This window comes from Lissotriton helveticus, chromosome 3_2, assembly GCF_964261635.1.
Source record: "Lissotriton helveticus chromosome 3_2, aLisHel1.1, whole genome shotgun sequence".
Lineage (NCBI taxonomy): Eukaryota > Metazoa > Chordata > Amphibia > Caudata > Salamandridae > Lissotriton > Lissotriton helveticus.
The window spans coordinates 191,781,934-191,799,397 of record NC_136062.1 but is presented as its reverse complement, the minus strand read 5'-3'; the positions used below and the strand labels follow the sequence as shown (position 1 = coordinate 191,799,397).

At 46.5% G+C, this 17,464-nt stretch overlaps 1 protein-coding gene across 2 annotated transcripts in view; it reads right to left on the bottom strand.

Moving 5' to 3' along the window:
• Window positions 1-17,464, bottom strand: part of ARIH1 (ariadne RBR E3 ubiquitin protein ligase 1) — a 501,132-nt gene that overhangs the window by 133,444 nt on the left and 350,224 nt on the right. For both annotated transcript variants that reach the window (XM_078685029.1, XM_078685030.1), the window contains exon 7: window positions 15,395-15,501. In XM_078685029.1, the coding sequence (XP_078541155.1) occupies window positions 15,395-15,501 (107 nt within the window). The remainder of the gene's footprint in view (window positions 1-15,394; window positions 15,502-17,464) is intronic.

Here is a 17,464-nt window from a genome sequence, read left to right as displayed (position 1 = left end):
TCTGGGGGGGACCGTTAAAGTGCGCTTAGCTTTTTGATAACTAATCTGAATACACTTAACGATCCACCTGGCTATACCTGCTTTGGAAATGGGGCTGCCCTTGTGCTGGGCAGAAAAGGCAACAAAGAGTTGTTTCGTCTTCCTAAAATCTTTGGTCCTATCAATGTAGTACATCAAAGCTCGTTTGACGTCAAGAGTGTGGAGCATTCTTTCGGCCACAGTCTCTGGGTTTTGAAAGAACACAGGTAGTTCAATAGTTTGATTGACGTGGAACTGTGAAACTACTTTAGGAAGGAATTTAGGGTTAGTGCGCAGCACCACCCTGTTTGAGTGAATCTGTATGAATGGCTCCTGTACAGTGAGCGCCTGGAGTTCACTCACACGTCGCAGCGACGTGATGGCTATTAGGAAAGCCACTTTCCATGTTAAGAACTGAACCTCGCAAGAATGCAGAGGCTCAAAAGGGGGGCCCATTAGCCTGGTGAGGACCACATTAAGGTTCCATACAGGAGCTGGCGGGGTCCTGGGAGGAATGACTTGCTTCAACCCTTCCAGAAAAGCCTTAACGGCAGGCACTCTGAAAACCAAGAGACGCTGCCTGTTTTGGAGATAAGCCGCTATGGCGGATAAGTGTATCCGAATGGAAGCATATGCTAGATTGCATTTGTAAAGATGTAACAAATAACAAATGATGTCGTGAGTAGATGCATCTAACGGGTTGATGTGTTCTGCACAGTAAACGACAAACCGCTTCCATTTCGCTGCATAGCAAGCTCTGGTGGTGGGCTTCCTCGCCTCCCGTATGATATCCATGCAGTCGGGAGGCAAGTTAAGGTAGCCAAATTCTAAGACTTCAGGATCCAGATCGCCAGGTTGAGCGGTTGCGGATCTGGATGCTGAATGTCGCCATGGCTCTGCGTCAAAAGCCTGGGTGTGAGGTGGAGCCTTTGATGCGGTACCACGGAGAGTTCTAGAAACGTGGTGTACCATGGTTGGCGTGCCCACGTTGGAGCAACCAGGATGAGTGTCATCGAGTGTTGCTTTAGCTTTCGTGCCACCAGCGGTATGAGAGGTGCTGGGGGAAAAGCGTAAGCAAATCTGCCTGACCAGTTCATCCATATCGCATTGCCCTGCGACTGTGGGTGCGGGAACCTGGCGGCAAAGCTTTGGCATTTTGCGTTTTCCCTTGTGGCGAACAGGTCTATCTCTGGATGACCCCACTGCCGGAAGTACGGGCGGAGTACTGATGGATGTATCTCCCACTCGTGCATTTGGTGGCTTTACCTGCTGAGCAGATCCGCCATCTGATTGTCCTTGCCCAGGAGGTGTTCCGCCATGAGGAAGATGTTCCTCTGAATGGCCCACTTCCACATGCTCTGAGCCAGATGAGAACTGTGGAGAGTGCGTACCTCCCTGCTTTTGAATGTAGTACATGGCTGTCATGTTGTCCGTCCGGATCAACACGACCTTGTTGCACAGATGTACCTTGAATGCCTTCAGTGCCATGAAGATTGCCATCAGTTCTAGGTAGTTGATGTGCATCTTCTTTTGCTGCGTTGTCCATAGTCCCTGCACCGTGTAGTGGAGTACATGAGCCCCCCCATCCCTGGAGAGATGCGTCCGTCGTCAGGATAATCTGTGGCCAGGCTCCTGGAACGGTCGGCCCTTGCAAAGGTTGTGTGGATTCCACCAATGCAGAGAGCTGTATGCCCAACCTGTCACCAACACTAGGTCGTTCAACTGTCCTTGAGCCTGAGTCCACTGATGAGCCAAGCATTCTTGGAGCGGACGCATATGGAGCCTCGCGTGCGGGACTATGAAGATGCAGGAGGCCATCATGCCTATCAACTGCATGAACACTCTTGCTGGAAGTGAGTGTTGCGGTCTGAACTTCTGGATCAGTGACTGAATGCTGTCGATCCTCACAGAATGTGGCTGAGCTGAGGCTGCCAGAGTATCTATCGTCGCGCCCAGATACTGCCGCACATGGGCTGGCTGAAGGTGCGACTTCGGATAACTGAGTGAGAATCCCAGATCGTGAAGAAGGTGAATGGTGTGGGACATGTTGGCGGCGCACTGCTGGGCCGACTTTGCTTGGACAAGCCAGTCGTCCAGATAAGGGTAGACGTGAACGTTCTGCCTCCTGAGGTGCGCAGCCACTGTCGCCAGGCATTTTGTGAACACCCTGGGCACTGTGGTCACCCCGAAAGGGAGGACCTTGAATTGATAATGCTGATTCTGAATGGTGAATCTGAGGCCTCCTGAGGTGCGCAGCCACTGTCGCCAGGCATTTTGTGAACACCCTGGGCACTGTGGTCACCCCGAAAGGGAGGACCTTGAATTGATAATGCTGATTCTGAATGGTGAATCTGAGGTATTTTCTGTGTGATGGATGTAGTGGAATGTGAAAATATGCATCCTTGAGATCGAAGGTTGCGAGGAAGTCTCCCTGATTGAGCAACGGAAGAACCTGCTGCAGCGTCAGCATGTGAAAATGTTCTGAGAGAATATACTGGTTTAGGGGTCTGAGGTCCAGTATGGGTCTGAGGGACCCGTCCTTCTTTGGGATTAAGAAGTACAGGGAGTACACTCCTGTGCCTTCTTCCTCCACCGGCACGAGCTCGATCGCCCCTTTTTGCAGCATGACAAGTACCTCCTGCTGCAATAAGTGCAAATGCTCTGTGGACATAGGACGGTGTCTTGGTGGCAAGTTGGGTGGAGTGGAAGTTAACTCCAGACAACCGTACTGGATACATTTTCTGACCCACCGGTCTGTGGTGATGGATTTCCAGACCGGCAGGAACTGCTGCAGTCTCCCCCCGACAGGTGTTGTATGGTCGGGGGGCAGTGGCAGGGCATCACTGTTTGTTGGTGGCGGAGGAGCGGGAGTTGTTGTTTCCACGACCTCTGCCCTTGGTGCTGTTGCCCCGATAGCCGCCTCTACTCTGCTTGGTGTAAGAGGACTGCGCCCCACCTTTAGTGTATTGCGTTTGCTGGGACATCTGGCCTCTGGAAACACCTCTATTGCCTGAGCGACGAAAAGTATTGCCCCGAAACTGTTGGGACTGGAGAGCCCCCATGGATTTTGCAGTCTCGGTATCCTTTTTTATTTTTTCCAGGGTGGTATCCACCTCAGGACCAAATAGTCCATCAGGGTTTACAGGCTGATTGAGGATGGTGGTTTGTATCTCCGGCTTGAACCCGGAGATTCTGAGCCAGGCCTGACGTCGCAACATGTCACTTGTGTTAATGGCCCTTGCCGCGGTGTCCGCCACGTCCAGTGCACATTTAATAGAAGCGTTGGAGATGAGCTGAGCTTCCTGAATGAGCATCTCCGCTGCCTCTTTATACTGATCTGGTAGATGTTGTAACAGGGTCTCTAGTGTATCATAGTGTGCCTTGTCATATCTGGCCAAGAGTGCCTGAGTGTTTGAAATGCGCCAGATATTGGCCGCTTGAGCCGCCACCCTCTTCCCTGATGCTTCTAGCACTTTAGATTCCTTGTCAGGGGGAGGAGCATCACCAGTGGTCTGTGAATTTGCCCTCTTCCGGGCATTAGAAACAACCAGAGAGTCCAATGGCAACTGGCCCTTGATGTAGGTAGGGTCGCCAGGTGTCGGTCTACACTTTTTTTCAATCCTAGGGTTGATAACCCTGGCAAGTGTGGGTTCTTTAAAAATGTCCGCAGCATGTTTCAGAACCCCTTTCAGCATAGGGAGAGTCTTGATAGTCTTTTCTGCTGTGGAAAAGGTATCAAAGAGGAAGTCCACTTCAATAGGGTCAGCATGCAGCTGGACGTCGTGGTTTTTAGCCGCCCTCTCAATTAGAGCATTAAATGCTGCAGAATCCTCTGTAGGAGAGGTTTTGACATTGTACACCTGAGTGTCCGGGGCAGTGTGCTGATCCCCTGGGTCCCCTGCATCTACCCAAGAGTCCTGGTGATCCTCAGGATCAGTGTTGGCAGGGAAGTTATACTCCTCATCATCATCACCTTCCCCAGCCTCCCCATCCGAATAAGTGGGGGAGGGTGTAGCAACTGTTCGAGTCCGTGGGGCAAGTGGCTCAACCAGAACCGGGGAATCCGTAGAAGGCTTTTTGCGCTTCAAAGGAATCGTGTAGGACTCCATAGGCTGTGCCGCCGTGATCTTCCTCTTGTAGAGGGTAAGTTTACCGGTGTCGGCGTCGATAAAGTGTTCCGACTGCTCCTCCATCAGGGGTTGTCGATGCTTCGAGCTCACAAGTGGCTGAGAAGGCTTCGACCCTGCAGACACCTGCACGGGCACGTCGTCGACCGGCTTCGGTGCGAACGCCTTTGGCGGCAACGTGAACAGGAGTGGTGCCGAGGACTTCGGCGTTTTGGCAACTTGCTTTGGGGTGGAAACATCCTTCGGATCGACCACAGAAGCCTTGTTCCTGATGCGTTGCAAAGAGTCAGACACCTGCTTCGTGAAGGATGCGGACGGTTTCGTCGACCCGACAGACAGCCTCGATCCACCAGCGTGTGCAGACTCGAGCGTCGATGCCTTGGCTTTCTCCGGCCGATGCGCGGGATCAGCCCTCTTAGGTGCGCCGTGTCCTCCGACTGTCGACGGCCTTCGCGCCGACGGCTTCGGGTCGGCGGGCTTGACAGCTGGTTTTGGCGCCCCAGTCTTCGGCTCGACGCCCTTGAGCGATTTGGGATCGACGCCCTTGACCGACTTCGGCTCGACGCCCTTGGTCGACTTCACCGGGTCGACAGCCTTCTTCGGCTTCGGCTGCGCCGACTTGTCGGAAGACGAGGAGGCGGCCAGAGGGACAGACGTCTTCTCTTTCGACGGCGTCTCCATCACTTTCGTTTTCGTTGACACCGAAGCTTTCACTTTCGGTTTGACCAACAGTGGCTCCATAGAAGTGTCCGTAGCCGGGCCCGTAGGCGAGGCCGTGGATCTGGGTGTAAGGTCTTGGGTAAGGCCATGTGGCGATCCCTCGACCTGAGCCTTAATGATTGTCCGAACGGGGCATAGCTCTTCCCCTGAGCTATCTTCCGTGGCCCCATAGGCCTCATTGTCGTCTCCTACCTCGTCGACGACTCCTTCAGTATCGAGCACTTCGACGTCTGCGTCGTAGTTGTAGTCGATCTCCTCCGCTGGAGTGGAAATCGGCTCTTGATCTTCTGGCTCGTCTGCTTCTTCCCTCTCGAAGATGTCCGCCGGTGCCGGGGCCGACTGCTGGGCCTCCATGCACGCCACGCGCCGAAGTCTAATAGTCTTCTTGGATCGAAAACGGGAACAAGCCATACAGTTGGCTTCATCGTGATCCGGCGAGAGGCACTTGTTGCACACCGGGTGGACGTCGATGTGGGGATACTTCGATCCGCACACGGGACATTTCTTGAACGGGCTCCGTTCCATGATGAAGTTTCGTTGCGTTGACTGGGCCTCGAGCACCGAAGAGTCACGCGACTCCTCTGGATGTCCGACTCTGGAACTGAGCCGGAACAGAGCTGGGCACCGAACGCAAGACAATACCGACGGTATAGGAAAAGGCCTTCGGGCCTTATGAAAAGTCTATCGATTCCGAACTGGAGATGTCGAATATACATCCGAACCCAATGGCGGAAAAAAACAATGTGGGGATGGAGTCGATGCCCATGCGCACTGTAGTCCAGGGGAGGAGCCACCTATCTCGTGATACTTCGAAGACTCTTCCTGGACAACAATGTGCAATCATCCGGACCCAACACTAGGCGGCGATCTATGCTATAGATATGAATTCAGCAGCCCACATGCCTCGAACACAATGTCGCTGGGTGAAAATAAACCAACCTAGTGGTTACGTCCAGAAGTGTTTATTCGAGCATTATTCCTGTTGGGCACCGACCTAGAAAGTCAGCATGACTCAGATGTCAATCATAAGCCTACAATATCCCCCCCAACATAACCTCCACTGTATACATCGTGTATATACACACACATACATATATATATACATATATATATATATATATATATACATATATATATGTATATATGTATATATGTATGTATGTATGTATATATGTATATATGTACATATATACATACATATATACATATACACACATATATATATATATATACACACATATATATATATATATATATATATATATACACATATACACAGACAAATAGAGACATGAACATTATATATGTGTGTATTAGATATAAAATGGGTAACCAAGTAATATGGTCCAATATTGCCACTTAAGGAATTCGGGAGAAATCCTAAACTAGGACACTGAAGGGTGAGTGGATTGCAAATGTAACTAGAACACCAAAAAAGCAATTAAGGATCATATTCCACATGCTACGCAAGTTACCCCTTATGCATTTTTTATGTTAAATTATTATTTTGGGGTACCTCTCTTTAAAAAAGGTTTTTTTCTTTATAACAGCGAACACAGGGCAAAGATTGCAAGTAGAACATTTAGGATAACCTTTCTTAAATAAATTGCTGATGAATGATGGCCAATAGTGACAGCCAGAGGATTTATGAGATGCTGAAGCATTTAGCAAACAGTTATGGGGTTACTGAATTGCTGCATAATTAGCAAAACTGCAGCTTTCACACAAACATTTCTAGCTAAAATAGATGAAAATAGTTCACTTGTAGAATGTGCTGCATAATTTGAAATTTTTGCAGCATAACAATGAAAATCTTGTTGGATTTGACCCCCACGTCAAACTGTGGATTTCGCTCTTCTAACAGGCCCCGAATGCAAAAGCAAGGGTGAATAGTCTCCTGCTGAATGCCTTCTCGATTTGACAGGGCACCCAACAGGACCGCTCTTGGCCTTCTTTATCATTTTCCCTTTCCATACAACCATTGGCTGCTATTGTCTAGGGTTTAAAACTTTTGGCACCGACCGAGATGTGAGAAAATCTCTTTATACGTAAACATAAGCCTTTATATTACCAAACTGGAAACTACCATCCTGGCTATTCGAACGCTGTTTGAGAACTACGGGACTCAGTCTTGCTACCATTTGAATTGGTGTAAATAGGTTCGTTACCACCTCAATCGCCATTTTGATTTAACTGTGCTTCCCTAGATGTACCAAGTGACGAATGATTGGTTCTGATATTTGGGCATTTATGTCACTCCCAAAGTGAGATGTGTTTGGCTAAAAATCTGGGCCGGGTGATACGTGACTTCCACGTTGATGCCAGGAGGTGGTGTATGCTACCTCCTACAATGATGGGGAGAGCAGCGGTTTTAAAATGATTACGCTTTCCAAACTACTCTACGGTCTACAGAATAGTTTGTTCAGTTGGAAGGTGATCTGGGACCCTGCTGTGGTGCAGTGGCCCCTCCAGGATAGCGCTTGCAACCCTCCAGCACAACCCTTACAACGGTGGGATCGCTCTTTCCCCGACATGGGGGCTCACTATTGGGAAGCACATATGGCTGCCATAAATGATTGGCTATTCACACAGCAAGATCAGTCTAGCTACAAACTCGAGCGAACACAGCTTGCTGGCCAGTCGTGCCTATATTACCTTTATAGCTATAAAGGAGTTCAATAGCTACTGCCCGCGACACAGGTACTGTTGGACGCATGGCAGAAAGTCCCTAGACTGATTGGCTGGGGAAGAAAGGATAACGTGGCCGACGCCGGTATGGGAGGGTGTGTGGATGCGCAAGATGGGAAAACTCAGGGGCTTTGAGGCCTGGGACCTGCTGACCTACAGTTGCGCTTTTTGTCCCTACGATGGGAGAATTCCATACACCAAAACCAGTATTTCAAGTATGCACAGTTGCACCATGCCTGGCATGCAGAAATATTGGGAGACTTGGACTCACTGGAATATGCCCCATTGGAGGGCAGGTTATTACTTGAGGTGCTAGAACAAAAGGCTATTTCCTTCACCTACAAGATGCTGAATAATATGTCAGACACACTGACTAGGCTGAAGGACAGATGGGAGACTGACATGTGGGAACTGGAGGACTTCGACTGGGAGGCAGCTCTGATGCACCAGAGGGAAGTGGCCATTAAGTCACGACTGTGTCTGATTTAACTCCAGGTGGTTTAATATGATAGGAACAGCCTGCATTGCAAGGGAGGGCAGTTTCCCTGGCCAGCCTACGCTGCAGGGACAGCAGAGGTAAACTCATTCCTTCTCTTTGGGGCTTTCCAGCCATACAGACATTTTTATCAGATTGTGAGAGAGCTCAGCCAGTGTTGGAAACAGTCATCCCTCTTGATCCTTAATACATTTTACTGGGTGTCCCAGGCGATGTGGCATTCCAAGACCACAACTTGTCTGCTACTTGGGGATAGTGGTGGTTGATAGAGTTGTGGCGCACCATTGGAGTGCACCAGAGGTTCCTACCATGGCCGAATGGAAGGCGAGGATGGATCTTTATATGGCTGCTGAAAAAATTCTGTATAAAACAGTGTGTGTCCTTGTAAGTTTTTCAAGGTCTGGGGACGTTGGCTTAGATATTATGGTCTCTACCCCTTGGATGACAAATCAGCTCCCTTACTATATCGTTGACCAAATTCATATTGTATTTTATTGTCCTTCCTCTCCTTGTTACCATGTGCTTGCCTTCTGTGAGTGTCTCCCTTTCTCCTTTGTTGTTTGAATTTATTGAGGATGCAGGTGTGTGCCCTTAACTGTACATCGCTATATAAAACTTAAGATATAGATTTTAATATAACTATGAAAACCTTGCTTCATAACTTGGTCCTCCATGCAGCATAATACTACGGGAAACAAGATCGGTGCGCCAGGGCCGGAACTGGATTGCCGGTAAGCGCGCCGGTCTGGGCCTGCTACAACGCAGTACTGTGATACATGCCGTGGATTACCTGGAAGCAGATGCCCGTTAGGCCCCTCAGGCTCCAGGGAGAAGCAGGCTGGACCCGAAGTATCGAGAGGGAGTCATCAGCGACCCATGAATAACACGCTGATGGGGCAGGGAAACCACAGGCCTACGCGTGTCCTTAGTTGAGCTGGCTGGCTGCATGGCTTGAGGCTGGGTGGTGCGATCGCACAGTGCACGCCAGGTGGGAACTGGTGGACAGGGGTGACAGCTGGCCATAAATTAAGCAGTTATGGAAACTATTCGCCAGTTGTTACTTTAATATAATTGCCTCCATATAACTGCCACACTTCTTTCACTGCAGACTCCTGGGTCTGGGAAGACCCAGGAGTCTGCACAAGTCCAGGGACCACCTGGGACTTGTGAATTATCACCTGACAGTTACACAGCGGGCTGGAGACAGCGTAGAAGTTGATCCTACAAGGCCAGGGCCTGCTCATGTCCTCAAGCAGGACATGAGGTGTGGCCAGCCCACTGGAACACTGGCCCACTATTTGGTCACACAATGTGGGTGGAGGTGCCAGGAACACTGCTGTGGGCGATTTGTGTGGTGAGAATCTTGGCACACCCACCAATACTACGTTGTTTCAAATGGCAAACATGAGCAAGCAGGACACTAGGCAGCCTAAACTCACTTTCAAGAGCAAATGCGCATCTTGCTACGCGGACCAGAAGACACCATCAGAAACGACGTCAGAGACCCCCCGACGAGTGGCGATATGCAAGAGGCAGACAATAAAACGTGCTAGATGTTAAAATCAGCCTTAGAACCATTGATGCGAAGTTAGATGCACTCACCTCCAATCTAGATCACATGTAGTAAAGAGAAGACAAACACGACTCCAGACTTGAACCGGTGGAAAGCGGAGTCTCTGACGCCAAGGACGCCCAGGCAGAGTCTAAGAAAGATCTACTGCGGATGGACAAGATCCTATATCTTATCAGAGCTAAGAATGAAGAACTTTAATCACGATCATGGCGCAACAACCTTCGTATCACTGGCATTCCCGAATCCACCACCATGGAAGGTTTTGTGGAGTTGCTCCTCGGGTATTTCTTTGGGCAGCCCGTCACTATTAATTGTAGAAAGGCTAGATAGGTCCCTTGGCCGGCAACCTCCCCCAGGTGCACCGGGGCGACCCATCGTGGTGTGCCAACTGAACTACAGAGATAGAGATGTGATCCCATGTCTTGCCGGCAAGAAATAATCCATAACCCATCAGGGTACCTCAATATCCTTTTATATGGATATCACCATTGCTGTCAAAAACGCAGAAGCAAATTTCTTCCTGCTAAAAGACTATTCCAACAAGCGAACATTCCTTATGCACTCCTTTGCACAGGAAGATATGCCCCGTTTCTTCACGGAGGCCAAGGCAGCCGTAAAGTTTCCTAAGCATCTTTACACAAAACCAGCATCCCTGGCAAGATCGGCAAGGGGCTCCACAGAAGATTCCCTAAATGAAAATTATTGAACTAGCCCTGATATGCAGGCATAAAGGCAATATCACTGCAGGAAGCCCCAACAGGGATTAACTCCAGATAAATTAATTTTTTATTTTTTTTCATTCAGCATACCAGTACCTCACGAGGACCACTGCATTACTGTTCTAACATGTTTGCGATGCACGTACACGGGGGCGTGAGCCCATCCGACACTAACTTGATGGTGGGGCAGAAAAAAACCTCTAAAATGAAGGCTACTTTACAGGGCATTTTAGGTTTCCAGCTGATGTCATAATAAGTCATAAGGACTCCGTCTAGGTCGACACACATGAAGATTGCATGGGACAGAAAAGTTCCTCACATGGTAGATGTGAAACCCTGCCCTGAGTGCAACTGTGGTGGTATTAGAAGATCTGTGGCAATGATTACTAGTCATGAGCATGTTCACTAGAACCCAGGCAGGTCTCATGGAATGTGATCTGGTTAGACCTGGAGAGGTGCACTGTGAGCTACCTTCATAGTGGTGGAAGGCTACCAGGAGCATAGTAGTAGGAGGGAGACGGTCGTAGCATATTGTGTTTATAGAGAGCTATCCAGAGATGATCAGGCCTTCTGATATTTGGCAAGAGAATGGCACACTGAAAGACATTTGGTTAATATGAGCTTAGCTCACTTTTGGAAGATGTGGGGAGATCATATGCAAGCTGGAATGTGCGGACTGGTATGTGCGTGAGCCAATGAGTGCTACTGTACACTGGGACAGCACACGTGAGAGAACCTCAAAGGTATGTGTGAGCCTGTGAGAGCTACAGGAAATGGATAGCATATGGGTTTGTATGCAGCGCGCTGATACAGCACATGGATGACTACATCCATGTTTGTGTACAATGCTAAGGATGCACAGAAGTCTGTGAGGGGTACAGCACATAGAGGCCTGTGGCTTTCTGCTGGGATCCCCAGGGTTCTGCTGATAGAACATTTGGTAATACAGAAGCCACTAAGACATTTGTGGGTGGCTGCATTCCTGAGCCCTTGGTGGGAAACACACCCTAAAGGCAGGAAGTGTCAGGCTCTTCAGTATACTTCAGCCAGGATTATTAATTCTGAAAGAGGTTATAGGTGAAAGGGGCATAGTCAGGAAGGAGATTTGGCTGATAAGAGTCACAAAGCAGACTGAAGGCCTTTGGAACCTTTTGATACAAATCAGTGAGGCGGACATCCAGATGTGAACCTAGTCATTCCCATGGCCTGTTTGGGGCTATCCGGTACAGAGCTAATCCTGCTGTGATGTACAGCTCTTTAGTTATAAACGAGAGGTAGGGTTTAAGAGACACTCCTCTACCCCAGTTCAGAATATATAGAACAAAGGAGTGGCTGCTAATGCAAGGTAAAATACGCAGGGACGAGTGTCTTCAGCCAAAAACAAATAAGAAAAAATGATATAAAGTGAAATGTGTACAAAAGTGTTCAAAAACCATAAAGGTTTTTAAAAAAACCCTCACTCACCCACCTAGTGGGTGACATGCTTATCGGGTTCCACCGGGCGGGTCGAATGCCTACCCGGTGTGCTGCGACACCTGCAAAAAAGGTTTTTGTGTAGATAGTGAATTGGTGACGAGGTGAGATTAAAAGAGCGAATTTTAGCCAAAAAATAATTTTAATAAAGGTAAAGTACACAAACATTAAAATTAAATAATATGGACAGAAGTTGGCTATTAATTTGAGCCAGCTATGTCCGTTAGTGTTCAGAAGGTCGATATGTTTCTGCTCTGTGTAGCCCAATCGGCTGAGCTTTCATCAGGACCAAGTCTAAAGTGAAAGGACAACCACTGGGCGGTGTACACATGCTAAGGCGTACCCTAACCTCAGTGGTATATGTGTAAAAAGATGCAAAACTCAAGGTTTTGTACCAGACTGCCCTGGCATTTCCAGGTGTCCGAACCTGTAGGGAAAGAAAAAAGGAGGACATACAGACAGAACAACATTTAAAGTTCAATGCATGCAACCTTTAACATACAGGTGTTAGCTGAGTCCAATCATCAACCCAGTATAGTGTACACACCACACTTCTGGCACACAATGGTGATCACAGTAGTCCCCTGCTAAATATGCTAAGGACAATTCTTCCACATATTTATTCTTTATAAATATAGGTCCCAATAGGAAGCCTAATCGGCCCATTCACCCTATTCTCATATGCCCGCTATGGTGTTTAAGATGCGTGAGAAAGTAGTCTCTATCGCGGCGTCTTTTTTTACATTTTTCCGAAATGTGTGCAGTCCGTAAAAAAGACTAGTAGTAAATAACGAGTCATATCAACACTATTAAAAACACCCAAGTATGGAAGTTTAGCCAAAAAACAAACAAAAGAAAATATGAAATTCCACGTGAAAGCACTTTAGGCTTCACTTCATGGGAAACGGTGGCAGGGGTTTCTTCACGTCGGAGAAGCTGGGATATAAGAAAGGGAATGGTCAATTGTTTAGTAATAAAATATCCGGTAAAGCAACTGCCGAATACGCTCCACAGGACCAAGTATCCTCTCACTTACTTCTCTCCTGACGACTCCCCGCGTGTGACCTAACTTGCTCATATCCACCGCCCGAATACTGAGGATTGTGCTCGGTTTGGCTGCAAAAAAAGTGCCACGCTAAATCACGTGATTTTGTGGGCGGACCCGTCTTGATGACGTCAAGGGTCCGCCTCTCAGCCTTACGATGTATTAAACTTCCATACTTGGGTGTTTTTAATAGTGTTGATAGGACTCGTTATTTACTACTCGAGTCTTTTTTACAGACTGCACACATTTCGGAAAATTTTTAACCACTTCAGCGCTAATGACAAGGGTAACTCGTCATGGACTTTCCATTGATTTCAATGGAAAGTCAATGGAACCCCTCGCACACCCCTTAGCAGCCAAGTGGTTAAAAAGGCGCGAAAGTGACTACTTTCTCACGTGTCTTAAACACCATAGCGGGCATATGAGAATAGGGTGAATGGGCCGATTAGGCTTCCTATTGGGACCTATAATTTATAAAGAATAAGTATGTGGAAAAATAGTCCTTAGCATATTTAGCAGGGCACTACTGTGATCACCATTGGGTGCCAGAAGTGTGGTGTGTACACTATATTGGGTTGATGATTGGACTCGGCTAACACCTGTATGTTAAAGGTTGCATGCATTGAACTTTAAATGTTGTTCTGTCTGTATGTCCTCCTTTTTTCTTTCCCTACAGGTTCGGACACCTGAAAATACCAGGGCAGTCTGGTATAAAACCGTGAGTTTTGCATCTTTTTACACATATACCACTGAGGTTAGGGTACGCCTTAGCGTGTGTACACCGCCCAGTGGTTGGCCTATCACTATAGACTTGGTCCTGATGAAAGCTCAGCCGATTGGGCTACACAGAGCAGAAACAGGTCGACCTTCTGAACACTAACGGACATAGCTGGCTCAAATTAATAGCCAACTTCGGTCCATATTATTTAATTTTAATGTTTGCGTACTTTACCTTTATTAAAATTAATTTTTGGCTAAAGTTTGCTCTCTTTTAATCTCACCTTGTCACCAATTCACTATCTACACAAAAACCAGCTCCACTGCAATTGCAGGTGTCGCAGCACACCGGGTAGGCATTCGGCCCGCCCGGTGGAACCCGATGATGAAGCATGTCGCCCACTAGGTGGGTGAGTGAGGGTTTTCTTAAAAACCTTTATGGTTTTTGAACACTTTTGTACACATTTCACTTTATATCATTTTTTCTTATTTGTTTTTGGCTGAAGACACTAGTCCCCGCGTGTTTTACCTTGCATTAGCAGCCACTCCTTTGATGTTATATGTACAGCTCTTTAGACCAAAAGCACAGAGTAGTGGGCACTTCATCGTGGGCAACCCTCAGCACACAATAAAGACTGACACTCACATTTGCGTCTGGGTGCATTGTAAAAGGGGGGCTTGAAATTCATCGAATTGGTAAACTAAAGGTGTACACCAGTGTGGAGAAGCTGTAACCAAGACTGTAAACTGAAGGTATTTTGTGTACCATATTTTGCTTTGTGTATATATATCAATAATACTTTTGATAAAAGGGAGAATTCTGCAGGCCATTTATTATGGTTGCTGAACGTACGTAGAGTTGTGAACCTGAGTTCCTCCAACACCTATCTCCTTCCAGAGAAGCCTTGGACTGCTTAACTCGCGCTACCACAGAGAGTCATGCGCAGGATGGATACTCGATCCAGTTGCTCACAGCCTATTGTGGGGGCCAGCTGCAAGACATCAGGAGTAAAAGGCGCCCAAACACCCACCCCTCCTCACAGTTGGGCCCAGTAACTTCTGATTGCCCTGTGGCCCTCTGAAAAGAATTTGTGAATAAAAACTTCTGGACATAACAGACTAGATGATGAAATAATGTGCAGCCTGTGAATGTACAAGATTGTATCTTGCAAATCAATTCTGTGGATTAATTACCATACAAAGGCGTTGTCTGCACTGCAATGTAAACGAGCAGCATCAGCATGACTCAAATGCGATGAAGTTGTTTAACAGAGGCACAAAGGGTCAGCATCACTGAAGCTGGCAGTACTTTAAAACGTGAGCATTTCTTATAACGGGACACAGGTTTAACAGTTTTTAAAAAAGAGCCTTCCACTGGTAAGCCTAACAGTAACTTAAGCTGTAACTAATATCAACACATGCTAGATTGGCCTTTCTTCTAAACAGGAGCTCTGTAAAAGGTCTGGCTCGTATGGATCAAAGATTACAGCATGCATTCACAGTAGATGGATGAGGGCCGAAACCATCAAAGTAAGCACTGCCTTGGAGCTGAAATTTCAGTAATCTATGTGACAGTATCTACTCTGTTTAATACATCCTTTAATTGTTAACCTATGCTCTATGTATAACGTACATGGAATGGAAGTTAAAGCAGTCTTCTTCCAACTGGTCTAATTTTAGCCCCAAAGCCATTGTATACTTACTAGTACTCAACTTGTTAAGAACTTGGACCTTTGGTAACTGAAGTCAGAACTGGACTTATTCTTGAGTTACTGTAATTATTTTGAATTTATAAGGCACACAATAAACTCCACCTACCAAAACTGGCGTCCACATTTGCAGCGAACGGGTTTTGCATCAGGATACTGAACTTTCACCACGTGGTGGCAGTCTGGAGCAGGACACCATTTTAGAAGTCGATTGCACTAAAAGAACAACAGCTTATGAGAAAGTTGTGGTGGAAGCATCAAGCACAGGTGAGAAAAAATGTCCTGAGCCCCTAACTCATACTTTTCGGTGTTCTAAAGAGAGAAGATTGCTTACAATTATTTTTTTAAAGTTTGATTTTTATTTAAAACTTTCACGAAACCACTCCCTTTTGTCACCCTCTTCACACAATCCATTGAGAAGCCAGCCAGACAGGAGCTTCTTCTAGAGTCACTTCACGTAACATGCCCATGCTTTTCGATTTGGCACTGCTACTCTTAGCAGAAAGAAAGTAAATAGTTAAAGAAGGGTATTTTCTATATTCAATTTGATAATGTAATGTGCAGGTCATAGAAACCTGTCCCAATTCAATAAGCACATTATTTTGACATTGGGGGCTTGAGGGAATCGCTCTCACCATCACTTTTTCAGCCCAAAGTATAGGCTGAGAAGTCATTTTGCACACCAGCTGTACTGCTGTGGTAGTAAAACCAAAGTCCTGAGCACAACTTCGCATCGAGTGTTAAGAAGTCCAATCAATCTTCTTTGGCCTGAATTGAACGCCGATCTGATGTTGTGAGGAGTACTCTCCCCGACCCGGATACAGAAATACAGATCCTTTAAATTTCGGATCTCATTTGGACGCCGATTAGAACACTGAGCGAGTTGCAGAGGACTTTACATACTGGAAATTGGTTTTCTGATACAATTTTGAATAAAGAATATCTGAATAGCCCTGAAGAAGTCAGATGCAGAGGCATCAATACTGACGAAACACGTGTTGGCTTTGGGTGATGTGGCTTTGGATAATTTGAAGACCATATTATGTTTGAATGACAAGAAGATTTTATCAGATCTGAAGAATAAAATCATCAAAAAAGATGATTGATTGGACTTCTTAACACTCGATGCGAAGTTGTGCTCAGGACTTTGGTTTTACTTTCAGTTTGTATTGGTTGTCTAGTCCATTTCAGGGGATACAAGTGGCTGTCCCTGTCCTTGGATGCACACTATGATTATTACCTGTATCTAATTTGGGGAGTACGAATATTAACTTGTGCGCAGGAAAGTTTTGCCACTTTTCTCTTTTGTGTACTGCTGTGGTAGTTTCTCGGTTGAGAAACTAGTACTTTTTGGTACATCTAGTCAGTCCTCCTCCCTACTTGTGGTGTATTGACTGCAAAGCACCTTAATCGAGAAATGGGAGGAGATCTACATTAAGCCCTGGCAAAAAATAGCATCCAATGGGAGAATATGGCACAAACATACAAAAAGTAATAAATATAGAATACAGTATCACCTTAAATGGCTCCTTTCCAGCAAAATTTCAAGACACATGAAAGACTAGCCACTAGCGTAGCCCCAATCTCATGCACTTTGATGCTCGTTTATCGAGCAATTTCTAATACTGCACTTAAGAAAGCAGGGAACTGTCTAATTAGGGAAACATTTTCATTTAAATATTTGCCTCAAGAAGAACACAAGGCTGTTCACTAGTCAGCACAATCTGTTGGACGTGCGTAAAATTTACACTGGTTAAAGAGAAGTCTGAACTTTTTGACCAACAAAATGAAGGGTTTAGATAGAAAAACAGAAGGAAGGCACATCTCTTGATTTCACCAATGCTATGAATGAGGTAGTGTGTATGACCCACAATGTTCACAAGTTACTCTCTTAACAAAAAGGGATGTTGTGATTTAAGGAGGTGATCACATGGTACAGATGAGTGGTGGCCTTCAATACTTGGTGATTGTATATTACATGTGAAATGCATTAGACATCTTGGATTTCGTTTTGATGACAACTAGACGGTAAAACAACTTTCTAAGTTAACACCTACCTGCTACTGTCATCTGAGAGTGTTGAGTAAAATACTCAATATTTCCAGGTGAGGATAGATTAACAGTAATTAGAGGAGCTGTGAGCTCTTACTTAGACTAGTGAAATAACTTTTAGTTACGG